Source organism: Pseudogymnoascus verrucosus (assembly GCF_001662655.1).
Source record: "Pseudogymnoascus verrucosus strain UAMH 10579 unplaced genomic scaffold scaffold_38, whole genome shotgun sequence".
Taxonomy (NCBI): domain Eukaryota; kingdom Fungi; phylum Ascomycota; class Leotiomycetes; order Thelebolales; family Thelebolaceae; genus Pseudogymnoascus; species Pseudogymnoascus verrucosus.
The window spans coordinates 233,271-250,654 of record NW_017263689.1 but is presented as its reverse complement, the minus strand read 5'-3'; the positions used below and the strand labels follow the sequence as shown (position 1 = coordinate 250,654).

The following is a 17,384-nucleotide window of genomic DNA, read 5'->3' as shown; positions in this document are numbered from 1 at the left end:
GTAAGTAAGGGAAACTACGGGGTATAAAGGGCTGGCTAGACTAGAGTCTATAGCCATGTACTCAAGACAGAACATTACTGCATTGCCGAAGGGTAACTCATTTGTAACTAGCTGGGTTCTTACACTCACATAACTGCATTAGAAATCAAGATGCATTACCAGAATAATATTTGATGATCCTCAATTGCACTAAAATGAGACATTTCAGGGACCGGGCGCTATCATAGCGCTCCCGTTCCCGCACGAACTAAACTAGCACCTTGTAAAGATCGCAATGTGGGGAGCCGATATACCGATGTACCTTTCCCACACAGGTACAATAATGCGTTTGTAGTATCAGCGACTCACATCCACGACTACTTAATCCTTCCACGTCACAGTCTTTGTAACAAGGAACTCTTCAATCCCTTGTTTCTCATTGAAGCGTCCCCATCCGCTATTCTTGACCCCGCCAAATGGAAGCACAACCTCGTCATGAACGGTCATGCTGTTGATATGCACAGCCCTGTAAGACACAGTCAGTATCGATGCCGCCCCTTGCTCCAATCCCAATACAACGAAGAATGTGGGGGTGACTTACCCAGACTCGATCTGCTTTGCCAGCTTGAATCCCTTGCGTAGATCTTCGGTGAAGATAGCGGCTGAGAGACCGTAGCCGCCCTGGTTCGCGATCCTAACAGCCTCGGCATCGGAATCAACAACCCTGATGGCGGCGAGGGATGCAAAGGCCTCGTCTTGCCAAAGAGCTGACTTTTCATCGACGTCACCGATGAAGATTGGCGCCATGCGAACCGACGTGGCGCTGGTGGATGGGGAGCTATCGTTGTCGACGGAGCCATGGATAAGATGGGCTCCTGAGGCAAGAGCGTCCGTGATCAGCCCTTGAACGCGAATCTTTGACGCAGTGGATACAAGTGTTGGTGGCTCGAAGGACTGGTTAGCGCTTGCATTGAGGGCACCTTTAATTGCGCTGATAAACGTTGGCGCGATGGTGGAGTGGACTAGAATTCGATCAGTTGACATGCAGATCTGTCCAGACTACTCCATTGTTAGTAAATTAAATATATGGATGTTATTAGGGTCATACATTGATGAGAGTCCCTGCCAGTACTTCTCTCACGGCCACCTCAATATTCGCATCTTCACATACGATCGCGCTATTCTTGCCTCCAAGCTCCATCAGGCAGGGCTTGAGGTTCTCTCCGCAAGTTCTCGCAATTTTGCGGCCAGTAGCTGTGCTGCCTGTGAAGTTTATCTTGCGGACTGCTGGGTGCTCAATCATAGTGTTTACGACGCTGGGGGCATCTTCTGGTCGACAACTAAGGATATTGAGGCATCCCGGTGGCAGGCCTGCGTCGGTAAATGCACGGCCGATAGCCCAGTAACAGCGAGGGGTAAGATCAGAGGACTTGAGGATGGTGGTATTACCCCCCGCAAGTGCTCCAGCTGCGGCACGGATCCCAAAGACATACGGTGCATTCCTGTTTGATCAGCAATTACTTCTTAATAGCAGTATTTAAATGCGAGGACATACCAAGGCACAATCCCAAGAATAACACCCATCGGTTCCTTATGAACAATGGCGCTCTGGCCCTCCTCTTCAACAACTGGCACACTGCCACAGATTGACGTGATGCGTCCTGCGAGATCGCGCAGCATACGGATACCAAACGGCGCAATGAAGAACTGCGATGTCCCCACATCAGCACCCATCTCCGTGCGCATGATTTCCGAAATCTCCTCGAGACGACTCTCAAGAATATCAGCCGTGCGGAGCAGAATGTCGCGACGCACGGTGGGCTTGGTAGCCGACCAGGCTGGGAAGGCAGCTGAAGCTGCTTCGACAGCACGCAAGGCGTCCGAGGGGGTCGCGGCGGTTGCATTCCAGCAGGGAGTGTTGGTGTAGGGACTTATCACAGGGAAGATGGAGGTGCTGGTTTCTTCGATGCCGTTGATCAGGGAGGGGACTGTGATGAGTGAGGGCGCGGTGCTTGCGGTTTTGCGTGTGGCGGTGGGGGTGATATCGTCGGCTTCTTCTTGGGTGCCCTCTTCCTTGGTGGTCGAGGAGATTTCAATGCGAAGTGGCTCGTTGGCTTCAACCTGGTTGACTACCTCAGCGCCCGAAACAGCGCCTTCTTCTTTGTTGTCCATGATTGCAGATTTAGTTCGCTCTTTCCAGTCAACTCAGAGCTCGAAATTGCAGCGTTCTCGGGGCTGTCTCTTGGGTATTTTTCTGACGCTCGTAATAACAGTAGACAGCAACTTGCTGACTTTGTCTATGTTGATTGTGTAAAAGAGTCGAAACTGGGGTTTTACCCTCGGGTGTTGTGCAAGTCAAGAGTCTTGATCGAGAACACACGTTTGTTCCACGACAAGGCTACAACGAGGCAGGCACAACCCGGTAGCGACGTATAATCGGTAAACACTCGCTGGTCAAGAGTATGCTGTGGCACAAATATCGGATTCCTTGCGTACTGAATAGTTTATCACATGCACAGGATAAGTTCACTGTACTTTACTAATGATTCAAGAGCCTCGTTTGCGATTTCTTGTCTTTGTTTGTTGTCGCATCCTGGTTGTTGATAGCGACAGACAATTTAACCGGTAGGATCGCCAGGGTCGCCAGGGTAGCTCAGCTCATACTTGGCATCTATTATATCTCCGGACGGAGACGTACTGTGTTCGATAATATATCAACGAGGTCTAGATTTTAAGTAGGATTATCAGACTTCCGTTATACCATAGACATCCAACTAAGCCGACTGTAAGCCAGGCGTACACCCATAACACAGGTGACGCATTATCTGACAGGACGAGTAGTAAGCCACGATGAGAAACCTCACGTCTGACTGCATGTTGGAGAAGCATGTCGGAAACATAGCCATAATTGGGCATATTTATTCAAATCACATGCCGCGTCACTGTTGCGTATCATGTACTTTTGCTTTCGTCTATGATATAGTAAGCCTGCAGTACAAAGCGGATGGGAGAAGAGAACATTTGGATTTATATCCTTTGCCATCAAGCGCTACTGATACTTGGCATAAATCTCTTTGATTCACTCAATTCATAATACTCCAAATTTAAGATTTAGCTCCAGAGGTAAAGTTAGGTAGAATAAAGTGTATACAGTGGATAATAAATGAGCAAAGAAGTAAATAATATCTTACTTAATCCTATACAATTTCCTTCGTTTTCATTTTATAGGCGAGGGTGTGGGAATAGCGGTACGTACCATTTTGTTGCTCGGCTAAGGGGGTGCGTACAGCCACCGTTGGACGCCAATTCTTCATCGTCTAAAAATAGCCGTGAACGTCACCTCGGTGCGTACTCAACGATGCTGACAGTCCAGGGACAATATATCCCCTATTCGATACCCTGAACCGCCATTGTATAAGAAGAAAATATTGTTCCTACACCAAGGCAAACAACATATTTGTGCGCTTTCAGTTTATTCAATTCGTTCGACTTGTTGTAAAATCAGCCTTGCTTTCGCTTGACTGGGTTCCCCCACCCCCTGCGTTCTGCCACTGCGCCACGACCCCTTTCCAGCTTGCATCTCGTGGACATAATACAATACAGAACCACCCGCAAATTATTCCGTCGCCGTCGAGTACGGATGACAGCCAAGAGTACACCTTAACCCAGCCGCGCGCCTCTGATGTCCGCGGCCGATACGAAGAAGAGGCCACGTGCAAGGATCCTGCGATCAAAGTCGGGCTGTCGCACCTGTAGGTGGGTACCATCGCTAGCCCCACTACGTCTCCCCGTAAACTCTAATTCTAATAAATGGATACAGGATCCGCAAAGTTAAATGCGATGAGAGACATCCCGCGTGCGGGAAATGCGCGTCAACGGGACGGACCTGCGAGTGGTTCGCACCGGAGTCGCCGCCGGTCGTCCAAGAAACTTCAATCGAGCGGCGTCGCGTCCTGCCTCTCGTCGATGCTACCATTCTCGAGCGCCGGTCGTTTGATTTCTTTGCTTCGCGCACTGTGCGCGATTTAGCGTGGCTCTTCGACTCGGATCTCTGGGAGTTCACCATCCTGCAGCTGAGCCAGTCGGAGAAAGCGCTGCGACATGCCGCGGTGGCGTTGAGTTCGCTCCAGGAGGCGGAGGAGACGTATGGTATGCCTATTTCCAAAGATCGCGCAGGGGATGTGAGGCACCGGTTTGCAGCGCGACATTACAATCTTGCTATTCATTATTTGAGCGAGGGGATGTGTGCAGGTGCAGAGAATGCAAGACTAACTACGCTGGTCACGTGCTTGGTGTTCATACATATCGAGCTTCTACGAGGACGCTATGAGGAGAGCCTGACGCATCTCCGAAGCGGACTACAGATCTTGGAAGGTGGAAAGGCCGCAAGTTCAGGGAATAACGACGAACTAGAGGATGAAATACTAAAAGCCTTTCAAAAGCTTGACCTCCAAGCCGCACATTTCGGCGAACCGACACCACGTCCACGTCTAGTCCTCGATGAGGCCGATAGAACCACACCAGGAGGCTCCAGCCTGCCCCCATTTACGAGCATCTCCGAAGCAAAAGACCAATGTGACATCCTCATGAGCAAAAACTTCCACTTCATCGCCTCCTGCGTGGAACAGACTCCCCAAGAGCGAGCTCAGAACGATCAGCAACTAGTAGCGCGGCAGGCCGAGCTCACCGACTTGCACCATGTATATCTAAACGCCCTCTTCAAACTCGCGAATTCACAAGCCGAGTTATCCCCAAAAGACAGACGCGGAGCCATGATGCTCCGCGCGCACCTCATCGCATCTTCTATCCATCTTGCCGCCTGCCTCGCTCCAAACTCTAATATTCTGTTTGACCAACACCTCGCGGGTTTCAAAGACATCGTCGCGCTTGCTGAGTCTCTGATTTCCGATTTCTCTACTCCTACGTCCAGTCCGGAGACACCGGGACGGAAGATTATCACGAAAGAGCGCATGCCGACTTTCCTGACGGATTGGGGAGTCGTACTCCCGCTATACTTCGTGGCTATCAAATGCCGCGACTCGCCGACTCGACATGCCGCACTAAATGCACTAGATTCGTGGCGGCATCGCGAGGGGTTCTGGGATAGTGCGTTGGCGCATAAGATCGCGTCGCAGGTAGTAAAGATGGAGGAGGTAGGTATTTTAGGGAGCGGCGCTGTAAAAATATATGATGACGTGGACGGTGATGTGGGAAACGAGCCGAGATCGTATCTCGGCACCTCGACGCGTTCGAGTAGTGGGAAGAAGAAAAAAGCGGTGGCGGTCCGGGAACCTGTGGAGGCGGATGAGCTGCCGGGACAGGTGAGAATTGGAAATACTTTTGTGCAGATTAGTGAGGATCAGCAGCATATCACTGTGACGCTGACGAGGAAGCTGTGGAATGGTGGGGAGGGTGAGATACAACCTGGTGTAGCTCAGGATGATGAGGAAGGATGGGTCACGGAGAATTATCAGCTGACGCTGTGATGGAGGAGGCTCTTTAATGACTAGTGCTACAACAGGTAATATGATGTTGGCATATTAGAATCTGTAGATGGAAACAAGACGGAGCTACAGTACGCATATAATGTTGATTGAAAGAATATACTAAGATCATAAGGTCGTATATATGGAAAGAACGATGGCCAAGCAAGCCTCATTTGCGGTTTCCTTGGGGTTTACAAAGTTATATATATGGAAGGTATGATTATCAAGCAGAGCCTTAATCGCAGCTTCCCTTACTGTTAAGTTATATATATACGGAAGGTATGATTATCAAGCAAGCCTTGGTCGCAGTTTCCCTAAGAGTTTTAGTTCCTATATATGGAAAGAACGATTATTAAGCAAGCGTTCAATCGTAGCTTCCTGTTATAACCAATTATGGGTAAACTGACACGCCAGGAAAGCTACATGGTAGACAAACACGCTTTGAGTATGTCATGACGGGGCTGAATACAAGGTACTGTGATACTACAGTGTAGGCATTCATGAGGTTTTCGTTGGGATATTCGGCCGTATTACTGAATTTTTGACATTTGGCGTGCATAGCTTATTTAGAGTTGTGGCACTCACTATTTTAGGGTGCTTTAGTAAGTAACTAGTGTAAGATATTTTAAGAGGTTAACCCCGCATATTCCCCGCATACTCTCCGTGATAAATCCGTGATCATCATTATTATCGCGGACTTATCACGGGGAATGCAAACCCGTGAGGATTAGATGCGGATTAAGAAAATGGGGCATAGCCTTGATATCCCCAGCCGCGAGACATTCTCTCCTTCATGCACTCCAATTCGATATTTCCTTCTTAGGAAGTTACGTTAATCGCGCCTTCCCTAAAATCACCATTATCATCGTCATCGCGGCTTACAGTGGTCTCTCAAGAACCATCTCTCATTGGGACTAAGTTTGAAATTGTCGATATGGGAATATTAAGCCAGTTTCTGTACTTTTCGGTGCATCCTACCCAGTTAAGACCCATCATACAGTGGTAGATACCCCAAGGCGATCTATAGGCAGGCACAACAGCTAAAATATCTACAGGAAGTTGCTACATAAACCAGCTTACACTCGAGATCCCTCCAAGGAGTCAGCGACGCTCAAAGATTGTTTCAAATGGCTCAAGCTGACAAGTCGGAGTTTCGTCATGGTCGTCCAAGAACTCCACCCTGACTTGGTCGTTCCAGTGGCCTTGTTCTATTTGGTGCTGCGGGGCCTGGATACTATTGAGGATGATATGACAATATCTCTCGAGGAGAAGGAGCCATTGCTGCGCAACTTTGAAACGGTCCTCGATAAAGATGGCTGGAATTTCAACAAGAGTGGCCCCAATGAGAAGGATCGAGAGCTATTGGTGCATTTCGACGACGTGATCACGGAGCTCAGGCTCATTGACCCGAAATACAGGGATATCATAAAAGACATCACAAACCAGATGGGGAATGGCATGGCCGATTATGCCAGATTGGCAGAGAACAACGCTAATAGCGTCAACACGGTCGAGGAATACGAGCTATACTGTCATTATGTCGCAGGGCTCGTTGGGGACGGGCTTACGAGATTCTTCTTGCAGGACGGCTTCGCAAGCCCTGCGTTGAAGAATCAGCCTGAGCTCTCGGAGGCAATGTCTCAGTTCCTCCAGAAGACAAACGTTATTCGTGACGTCCGCGAGGACTTTGATGACAAAAGGCGATTCTGGCCCAGGGAAATTTGGTCAAAGCACGTGGAGAACTTTGAAGACCTCTTTGACCCCAGATACCGCGAAGTAGCTGTTAATTGCAGCTCGGAGATGGTTCTAAATGCTCTGCAACACGCGGAGGGTTGCCTCACCTACATGGAGGCGATAAAGGAACAGGGCGTTTTCAACTTCGTGGGTATTCCACAGACAATGGCTATTGCTACACTCGAGCTTGTTTTCCAGAATCCGCGGGTCTTTGAGACCAATGTGAAGATCACGAAGGGTGATGCAGCACAATTGCTGATGGACTCGTCACAAGATCTGAGGAGAGTCTGTGGGGTCTTCAAGAGATACGTTCGGCGCATACAAAAGAAGAACAATCCGAAGGATCCGAACTACCTCAATATCAGTATTGCTTGTGGCAAAGTTGAGAATTACATTGAATCGATCTATTCTTCGAAAGATCCGAAGTCTCGTGTTCAACTGGCCAATAATAGAGGAGTAGTGATCGACAAATCTGAGGCCATTGATGACAAGTCGAAGACGGATATCCCCTACCTCATTCTTATTATGCTGGGAGCGTTATTCATCATTTCTGCGATAATAGTAAGTCTTTATTGGGTTTTCTCGCACAAACTGCTAACTTAAATCAAGGTTGGAATTGTGTACTCAGCTGGAGTGAAGTTCGACGTGGTTCTCAAAGAACTCGCGAATGGAAATATATTCCCTAGCAAGGAAATATTTCTAGATGTCCAACGAATCAATGTCAATGATAGAGGAGGTCCTCCTATTGGTCACGGGGAGCTGTAATATTTGCGTCGCGACTAGATCTGCTCACAGGGGGTTATCCTCAGAGGGATGCGTATGCAAAGTTGTTTCGTTCAACACTCATCTAATAAATAATATAAAACTTTGTTAATAATATATTGATGGCCCAAATTACGAAATCTAGCGAGACTCCCAACGCCATTGTATTTGTTGAAGATATTCCGGAATACAGGATATTCCCTGAGGCCTACAAATAATATTTTAATTTGTCTATTTATTCTACGTACTGTATATACTGTGCTGCGTGAATTCTCCTGCTCTAGGGCTGAAGTGAGTGAGTACGGTCACTGTAGAATCACATACAATTTTGCCTGTGGTTCCCCGTACCCCGGAATGTCCAACGCGTCCCTGTTCCCCTGAACAACATCCTACCATCAACTCTGCGCCTTGTCGGAAGCTTGAGATTTGTAACAGATGAACTTATTTATCATCGCAATTCTCTTAGAATTCCTTGGTCTAAACATCAAATGGTAACCGCTAACTGCTGTATCTTTATTGGCCACGATTTCAGACAAACGTGTAAGCTGGCCTGATGCCCATATTCGCTGGTATCAGGAGGGTATATCCGTTATTACCCCACCTGCCATATAACACACCGCGAATTGCCCGCCTGTCTTCCACAATCAGGCCCATAAAGAAGATTGAGGAAGAGAGACTGCCAAATTACAATGCTGCCGACTATTATCCAGTCAACATTGGCCATGTCTTCAACTCCAGGTACCAGGTTCTAGGAAAACTAGGGTTTGGTAACAACTCTACTGTGTGGCTATCACGAGATTTACAGCAAGTACATTGATCACTCTGAGTCTTGGGCCCTCTAACCTCCCCAGGAAAATCTCATATGCTACTCTGAAGGTCTACACAGGTGAAATAGCAGATGACGAGAATCGTGAGATTAGCATCTACAAGAAGTTCGAGCAGCTTGATAGCTCCCACCCAGGTAGGAAATATGTTCGGACAATGCTAGACTCTTTTGGCGTTCAAGGCCCTCAGGGGTACCATCAATGCCTCGTGCATCGCCCTTTGTGGCAGAGCATGTTTGAGCTTCAGCATCGAAATCCTCGGCACAGGTTTACAGAGCCGCTACTTCGCGCTATGCTGCTGCATCTGTTTGTAGCTTTGGACTATGTTCACAGTTCTTGTCATCTGATTCACACAGGTGGGTCATTCTCGTGCCTTGTGACAATGGATTTCTGACAGACATGTAGACATCAAAGCAAGCAACATCTTGTCGGGTATTGAAGATGAATCTATACTCACTGCATTTGAAGCCGCTGAAGCCAATTCTCCAAGCGCAAAGGCCATTAGACTTGATCGCACCATCTACGCTTCCCGGAAGCTCGGTCTCCCGAAGTCATATGGCCCACCCGTTCTCTGCGACTTTGGAGTAGCAAGATTTGGGGATGAAGTTAATAATGAAGATATACAGCTAGGGGTATATCGTGCTCCTGAGGTCATCCTGGAGATGGATTGGGGCTACCCTGTAGATATTTGGAACGTTGGGGTGATGGTATATCACTAACTCCATCATCATGGGAAACACGCGCTAACCCCTAACAGATCTGGGACCTGTTCCAGGACAAACACATGTTTGATGGGCGCGATCCAAGCGGCAAATACTCAAATCGCTATCATCTTGCCGAGATGGTAGAATACATGGGTACACCACCAGTAGAATTCCTCCAGCGTAGCGAAGAAAGCTGGAGGTATTTCGACAAGCAAGGTTCGCGCTCCATTTACCCGAGTTTGGCCTGTAGTGAAAGTGTACGTAACTAACATCCATGTAGGACAACTGCTTGACCCCCCTGATATTTCAGCCTCGTCGCTCGAGAGCAGCGAAGAGAATCTCAAGGGTCGGAGAAAGGGGCTATTCCTCCAATTCATGCGGAAGATGCTGCAGTGGGCACCAGAGGATAGAGAGAGTGCGGCGGGACTCCTGCATGATCCCTGGATGAATGATGAGGTGGAATGAAAGCCATACTCGACGACTGTGGCCAGCGAAATGACGATTCGGCCAATTCTGGAAAGGGGGTCTTACAGGTGGCGATAGCGTTTACTGGAAGTCCCACCTCGGAGCATGAAGTACAGCGTCAGCCAGCCCACCAAGGCAAAGTATTATATTCCTGAGATCGAAGCGCGAGTCTAAAACACTATGGGAGGTAGTGCATGTCAACAGAAAATAATGCTGGTAGGTCCGTCCACAGCTTGCATATCTCCTGGACAAAATGGCGCTTAACTTAATTTCCCTCTGCAGGAAAATTGCAATGCATGAGAATAATCCTCTTTGCAACTTTACTCGTCAAGTCCGAAGCCTATATCTAGCTATAACTGGACGAATAAAAAATGCGAGAGGATGTTTGACTTTAATTTCGACTATTTTCCTATAGCTGAACTCCACAGCTGCTACCCAAACAGCGCTGAAATAAATAGGCAACCTTGCCACCCGTAACAACCACTGGCAGGCCTCAGTCATGCGAGCATATCCATTGTCCCATGACCCCTACCAACCCCTAAGCGCCGTAAGATATTGAAATAAGCCGCATGGGTAAATAGTCGGACTACATTACTGTGACTTCGCTGATCAGTTCCCCGAGTCAGTGAATGCAAACACACGTGGAATCTGCAGCTTCCCCGCAGATCCCCAGGTTAAGGGCTGGGGAACGGAGCTGTAAAAATAGTGGGGGTGATGAAGAATAGCGAAGCAGGGTGGAGTAGCATGTGGCTATAATACAGCGATTGGATCAAGGTTGTAGGGGGTAGGAGACGGTATAGCCGATGCTAATGGGTGGGGACTGACTCGAAGAAGACTATAATATGACAGATGACTTAATATCGTACTTTGAGCAGTTAGAGCGTCCTTTGAGATTTATTTCAAGCCCTTATTTCAATAGAAACATCTCGGTGAACAATACAATCTAAAACCCGAGACACCAACAATATGCTGAATGTCGATAGGGCTGGGGCTTGTTCGTTGGAATTTATTATGTGCACAGACTCATAGCCAAGTTATTCCGCGCCACGTACTACGCCCGAGGTTCTCGCGGTACTCGAGTATGATCCTATTATCGTCCTATTATCGCTATTTTCCTCTCCTCTTTTCCGTGTTCCTAGTCCCGCGAGCCGCGGTCCCCATGACAAGGTTATGGAAATTGCGGGGTTAATTGGTCCTTCCCCGCATGGGGCATTAATCTAACTTGGTCCATCGGGGTATTGCTACACCGAAAGTCAGCCACTTCCCCAGAATTCAAGTCCCGTCCAACCAGTACCCTGACCTGCCGTGGATCAACCAACTCAAGCCAAACATGCGACAGCAGGGCAATATCACGCAAATTGGGGCGATATGGCTGGGCATTTGACCGGATAGATATAAAGTCCCATGTCATCCGGAAAAGGTTTTTGGATACACCTTCAACTCTCGCAGCTACAAACCACCGGCGCCAATTGCGCCAGTCGAGTAAATCGCCACCATGACTTCCCACGAGGACGAGAAGACTGCCCACCAGGAAGACAAGAACGACCCTACCTCTGTTGTACACATGGCAACCAAAGACGAAGAGGAATATGTTACCCCAGATGACGTCCTCAAGGGCGCTCAGCAAGCCACGAGTGAGGAGCATAAGATGTCGCTGAGGGAGGCCATTCGCAAATATCCCACGGCGTGTTTTTTCTCGGCTCTATTTTCGTCAGCGTTGATCATGGAGGGCTTCGATAAAGCCTTCATCACCGCGTTCTTCGCCTTCCCAGCATTTCAAAAGAGATATGGCAACCTCACTGCCAGTGGTGATTATCAAGTTCCGGCTGATATACAAGCTGGGGTAAATGGCGGTGTTAGCGCTGGCCAGATTATTGGCCTGGCGATGAACAGTTATCTCGCAGACAGATTCGGTTACCGCAAGGTGATGCTGGGTTGCCTGTTCTTCATGTGCTGCTTTGTGTTCATCCAATTTTTTGCCAGCAGCATCTACATGTACCTCGGCGCCGGTGTCCTCCTCGGTATCCCCTGGGGAGTCTTCCAGGTGATTACCACGACATACGCCTCCGAGGTCTGCCCTAATGTGCTACGCCCTTACCTCACCAGTCTCGTCTCTATGTGCTGGAGTATCGGCTATCTGCTCGGCACCGGAGTACTCACTGCCTTCCTCAAGATGGAAGGACAGTGGGCATATCGAATTCCCTTTGCGCTTCAATGGGTCCTTCCGATTCCTCTGGCCATTGGTATTCTGTGTGCCCCCGAATCTCCTTGGTGGCTCGTACGACAGAACCGAGTTGCCGATGCCGAAGTGGCATTGCGCAAACTCCGAAAGAAAGATGTCGACGACGAGGAAATCGCGAATACCCTATCTATGATTGTCTACACCATCAAGATCGAGAACGAGATGAACACGTCCAGTGCTTATAAGGATCTATTCAAGGGTGTCAACCGTCGACGAACTGAGATTACGGTTTTTACCTATGTCATTCAAGAGCTATGCGTTCCGCTGCTGTCATACGTCGTATACTTCCTCCAACAAGCCGGTCTCCCTACCTCTCAGGCGTTCAAATTCGGACTCGGCCAATACTCCTTAGCTATTGTAGGAGTTGTTGTTGCATGGTTTCTTACTCCAAGATTTGGTCGCCGAACATTGATCCTGTCGGGTATCAGCTTCGTAACTGCGACTACTTTCCTCATCGGCTTCTTGGGTATCCCGACCAACAACCCTGTAACGTACGGCAACGTGATCGGGGCCCTTCTTCTGCTCCAATACTTCGTTTTCTTCTTCACCTGTGGCCCTGTCATCTATACCGTCGTCACCGAAATCCCGTCAAGTTACCTGCGATCCAAGAGTGTTTCCCTCGCAAGAGCTACCTACAACGTCAACGTCATCATCTATGGCCAGCTTATGCCCCGTACGACTCAGAAGGCGTGGTGGAACTGGGGTGCCAAGTCTGGTTTCTTCTACGGTGGCATCATGTGCATTGGCATTATTTGGGGTTACTTCCGCCTGCCTGAGACGAAGGACAGGACCTTCGCTGAGATCGATATTCTCTTCATGAACGGCGTCAGTGCGCGGGACTTCCCCAAGACCAAGGTTGATCTTGCGAACCAAACTGTTTCCCGGGAAGAATAAGGGGGCGTTATGGGCTGGAAGATATGTGCTACAATGGACGGTCAGGGCAGGGTCTGGATGCGTGGCGTTTTCCCTAGCTAGGTCGTTAACAGGTTGCTTAATTCCCCTTTTCAGGGTCCTGTCCCTGAGTTTCGTCCATAGCCACATATTTTCTGTCGCGCTCTCTACTAGTTCACTCAATTTAATTCTCGTCGCTTATACCAACCGTTTAATAGCAATGTCGGTCGATGCAGATTTCGTGAAGATTTCGTGAGGATCTCGAGTCCGGACTGTCGGTCATGCGCCACCAGCCACCAAAAGCCAATGCCATCCATGTACCGGGGTTTGTTGTTTGCGCCGACGGTGCTCCATACCTGCGGGACTAGCTAGTCAGGAGGCCCCATTGTTATGCCACACTAAGAAGTCACCAAATCCATAAGTAGCCTGTCAACCCCATCAACAGTTCTAGCGGCAATTTAAACAAACACTCACTCATCTCGCCGACAATGAACACTCAATGACGATGAGCTTGCAGTTTTTTCCAGCTCCCAACCCGAACAATACCGGGGTTTTAATAGCCCCAGGGGGCGGCTACGCCTACGTATCATATGAGAAGGAAGGTTCCTTGCCAGCCAAATGGTTGAATGAGCGTGGATTTGACGCCTGGGTCCTCACATATACTTGTGCCGATGGCGATATTCCCGCTCCCATCTATCCAGCCCCTATGGAAGAAGCTCTGAACGCTGTGAAGAAGATCCGCGCCGAGGGCCGCGTCAGCAAGCTTGGGATTTGGGGATGGTCAGCTGGCGGCCACCTAGCTGCCATAACCGCCACGACGCCTGAGGTAGAGCTCGACTTCGCGGTTTTATCGTATCCGGTGATTTCTATGGAAGATCCGACTACCCACCCCGGCTCGCGACAAAATCTGCTCGGCGACAAAGCTTCTCTCGAACTGGTGCAGGATATGTCCGCGCAGAACCGTGTCTCTAAAACGACGCCGCCTACATTCATCTTTCATACGGCCAACGACGGCGCGGTTCCTGTGCAGAACTCGCTGCTTTTTGCAACTGCCATGGCGCGGTATCAGAGGTCGTTTGAGCTTTTTGTGTTGCCAAATGGCCCCCACGGCATTGGCATGGCAATTGACGACCCGGAATTGACGTGGACTGCGGAACTTGATCGTTGGCTTCAGAGATTCATCGCTGCCTAATAATACCTGGGACTCAAGGTAGACATAAGTTTGGTGGCATGAGCATATTCTCGCACGTTGTACGCATTCTGTTACAGATTCACTGTTAGACAAAACATAGACTACCTTGATAGACATAAATTTTATTAGAAATAATTCGTCTATCAATATTGGAGTACCATTAAAATCCATATTTAGCTCATTTCAGATACTCTCTAATGTTTGCCAAATTGAAGATTGCGCTGACGCCATAGCGAGCAGACATGTTTGTGGTGACCCAAGGAGCCTCCTCACCCTTTGCGGGATACTCAGGCGGTGAGGTCTTCACGATACCCCAGTCGTGTGTCCGATCGTATCCGTCCGTCCCAAAGAACTGCTCCCATGCCTCCCTTCCGAGCTTCTCGCTTTTCTGTTCCACTGCGGCTATGGCTGTCAGCGTAGAGTGACTCTGTCTCCACGTCGCATGAGACGGGAATTCAAAGCCAAACTCCTGTCGCTGGACCTCATGACCCCCATTATATGCTCTGGCATAAGGCAGCAATGCTTTGAGCTTGAAGTTAGCCACAGTAGAGGCATGGTCGTGGCTGGCATAGTCTAGTAACTCATTGAATATCTCCGGAAACCCAAATAACATAGATAAGTGCGAGATGGAGTACTCCGGGGTCGGAGGAGGGCATTCGCGGACCTCGCCAGTCTCAGGATTCAGTAGAATGGCATTGTTCCCTATGCCGTGTGAAAGACCGGAGATGCCATCCAACAAGGTAACCAGAAGCTCCTTGGCGTGGATCCAACCCTTTGTGCGCCTCTCCCAAGCGGTCAGCCAGGAAGCAGCCAAGGGTCCACAATCAAGGCCGATGTTTGCCATAGCAAACCCGTCTGGTGTATCCCCTTTGAGCTGCACCTTGCGATGTGAGTCTAGTGTTAAAATAGCATGTTGGCAACTTTGTAGCTCCTCGATGAGATCACCGGTACGCTCATCGCCTGTTAGAAAGAAATAGATGCGTTTGAACAACACATGTGATATGCGAAGCTGCTTTGAACTATCGCTCCAGTGTTGGACGCCGTGTCTAGTTCCAAACCCTTTGAATTTTCCGGCGTGGTAGACATCTACCTCGGAAGTATGCTGCGTCATATCTTGGGCCATTTTGAAAACGTCTGCTCTACCAGTGTGAAGAAAGTAGAGCCACAGCCATAGATCGGTTGATAGCTCTGAGTTATCCCATGCAAACCCCCCAACATCATATCTCCATGCATGCCGGTAGTGATTATAAGTATGCTGAACATCGCCATGATCCCAGAATCCATACCATCTTTGTTGCTCAACTTGTTTATGGTAAAATTCAAACAGTGTGTCCAGATTTTTTTCGATATCCAACTCCTCATTTGACGGTGAGTAGCCCAAGGTTCGATAATCGGGGGTCCAGCACCCATGGAAAACGCCACTTGAGTGCATATATTCTAGGTTGGGAATCAACCGAGGGGCATCTCTCACTAGCGATGAGAAAGAGCTTAACTCTTGATTGGAAGGTGTAGATGAGTATGGTTTGATAAAAAACTGGTTCGATCTCCCAATTCCGTTTGCCGTGGCAAAACCCGGCTCATAGTCTTCGTATGTCACATCAAGTCCTTCCAACTGTTTGGTATAGGAGTCCAACCCGAGTCCATCATGATAAGGCGCAGTATCCAAGGGCTCAGCCAAAGGCGAATACAGCCACACAGTAATTGTCCCGGTATCCTTGGTCAAGTCGCCCAGGTCTAACTGGGTAGGGTATCGTTCCCAGAAATTGGCCATGCCGACAGCCAGGCCACCGTGTCTGGCTGAGCCCACGTAGGCAGTCCCATCGGCTCGGCCGCCTCCAGTAACTTTGACCCAACTGCAGCTGGGTTTAGTCCGTTTCTTGAGGGTAAACCCGTCTGATGATAATTGAGAGAGAGAATAAGAATCCCATGATGGAATGCACGCGAGACCTCTTGTAAGATCGGTCTTCTCCCATTCTTGCTCAAGCAGATTGAGTGGCTTTCCTGCCGTTTGATCGATTCTATTTTGAGTGGTTGGTCCAAATCTCAAACCTGACAGACCCTGAACTTCTTCACCTAAAACGCCCCCATCTGAAACCCCAAGGCGAACATGTTTGTTGTAAAGCTCAGTCTCTCCCAAGGGAACATGAAACTGAAGCCCCAACGATGTCAAGGGTTCTTCGGCATCCAGGTCGTGAATGAAGGAGTGGCCAATACTTATAGTGGAACTGTCATGGTAGAGGTAGACTCTCACATCAAACGGAAGGTGTTCTACACCATCGCAGACTATAACGCCAGAAATCTTGACAAGGATCCTTGAAAAGGTCTCATTTTCCACTTGCACATCTCTAACAATGGTCGAATAGTTTTTCTTGTTGATCGATGCGACAATAGTTGCGCCTGAACATACACAGCGGCCTTCCCAAGACAAGCTGTCGAACAAGCTGGAACTTCCCACAGTTGAGAGTTTTAGCTCTAGTCCCAGCCTCGTTGTTATTTTGTCACCAGATAAGAAAGGCTTTTCCTCGGGCCTGTCGACTCCCTTGATGGTATAAGTCTCACTGTATCCAATGTTTCCACTGACGGAATGTGCTGTCCACTTGAGGGAACCGTCAGGCCAAAATGCAACTTCTCGACAGTCTAACGGATACACTTGATGATCATCCTCAATTACAAAAGTCTGCCCTGATTGATATTGACCTTTCGCCCAAGGCATTCCAAAGGAGACGCCATGAGATAGTGCTTCTCCGCCTCTTCCCGGCTTCAGCCACTGGAGCTTTCCGACTGACATTTCGCTTGGATATTTACTTGTGATGTAATTTTGTTGGGGTCTGAATGTTACGATGGGAATATGATTTACACCTTTAAGTTATTGTAGTCCCAGTATGGTAGTAGTACGTAACAATTCAATAATGCTTCATATGAACCTTGCGGCGTGACTCTACGGCAAGTGGCAGCGGTGTATTATTCACCGAGATTAATGATCTCCCCCGCATTCAACTCCCCCGCATTCACTAATCATCCGAGAGTTATTCCCATTTTACCCCACACACTAGCCTGCTTTGAAACTTCTATTCTCCAGGCTGGAGTTGAGCCAGGAGGCCGCGC

At 48.8% G+C, this 17,384-nt stretch overlaps 6 protein-coding genes across 6 annotated transcripts; 4 read left to right on the top strand and 2 right to left on the bottom strand.

Annotated features, from left to right (window-relative positions):
* Positions 1-151: 151 nt before the first annotated feature.
* On the bottom strand, positions 152-3,163 carry VE01_07268 (uncharacterized protein). The gene is made up of 4 exons (XM_018276703.2): positions 1,535-3,163; positions 1,088-1,481; positions 581-1,038; positions 152-505 (listed from the first exon to the last, which is right to left on the bottom strand). Exons 1-4 carry the CDS (start codon positions 2,149-2,151, stop codon positions 361-363), a joined length of 1,614 nt encoding a protein of 537 aa, XP_018128204.1. The 5' UTR covers positions 2,152-3,163; the 3' UTR covers positions 152-360.
* Positions 3,164-3,332: 169 nt separating this feature from the next.
* On the top strand, positions 3,333-5,698 carry VE01_07267 (uncharacterized protein). Its single transcript, XM_018276702.2, has 2 exons — positions 3,333-3,735; positions 3,800-5,698. Exons 1-2 carry the CDS (start codon positions 3,662-3,664, stop codon positions 5,463-5,465), a joined length of 1,740 nt encoding a protein of 579 aa, XP_018128209.1. The 5' UTR covers positions 3,333-3,661; the 3' UTR covers positions 5,466-5,698.
* A 925-nt stretch (positions 5,699-6,623) lies between these two features.
* ERG9_1 (terpene cyclase) lies at positions 6,624-10,013 on the top strand (the record flags this gene model as incomplete). The annotated part of the gene is made up of 6 exons (XM_018276701.2): positions 6,624-7,760; positions 7,809-7,960; positions 8,813-9,141; positions 9,191-9,492; positions 9,543-9,705; positions 9,770-10,013. 6 exons carry the CDS (start codon positions 6,624-6,626, stop codon positions 9,952-9,954), a joined length of 2,268 nt encoding a protein of 755 aa, XP_018128208.1. The 3' UTR covers positions 9,955-10,013.
* Positions 10,014-11,449: 1,436 nt separating this feature from the next.
* On the top strand, positions 11,450-13,090 carry VE01_07265 (uncharacterized protein; the record flags this gene model as incomplete). The annotated part of the gene is made up of 1 exon (XM_018276700.1): positions 11,450-13,090. The coding sequence occupies one exon, from the start codon at positions 11,450-11,452 to the stop codon at positions 13,088-13,090; it is 1,641 nt and encodes a 546-aa protein (XP_018128207.1).
* Positions 13,091-13,592: 502 nt separating this feature from the next.
* Positions 13,593-14,279, top strand: VE01_07264 (uncharacterized protein; the record flags this gene model as incomplete). Its single annotated transcript, XM_018276699.1, has 1 exon — positions 13,593-14,279. One exon carries the CDS (start codon positions 13,593-13,595, stop codon positions 14,277-14,279), a length of 687 nt encoding a protein of 228 aa, XP_018128206.1.
* Positions 14,280-14,416: 137 nt separating this feature from the next.
* VE01_07263 (uncharacterized protein) lies at positions 14,417-17,195 on the bottom strand. The gene has a single exon (XM_018276698.2). It carries the CDS (start codon positions 17,065-17,067, stop codon positions 14,458-14,460), a length of 2,610 nt encoding a protein of 869 aa, XP_018128212.1. The 5' UTR covers positions 17,068-17,195; the 3' UTR covers positions 14,417-14,457.
* Positions 17,196-17,384: the final 189 nt, after the last annotated feature.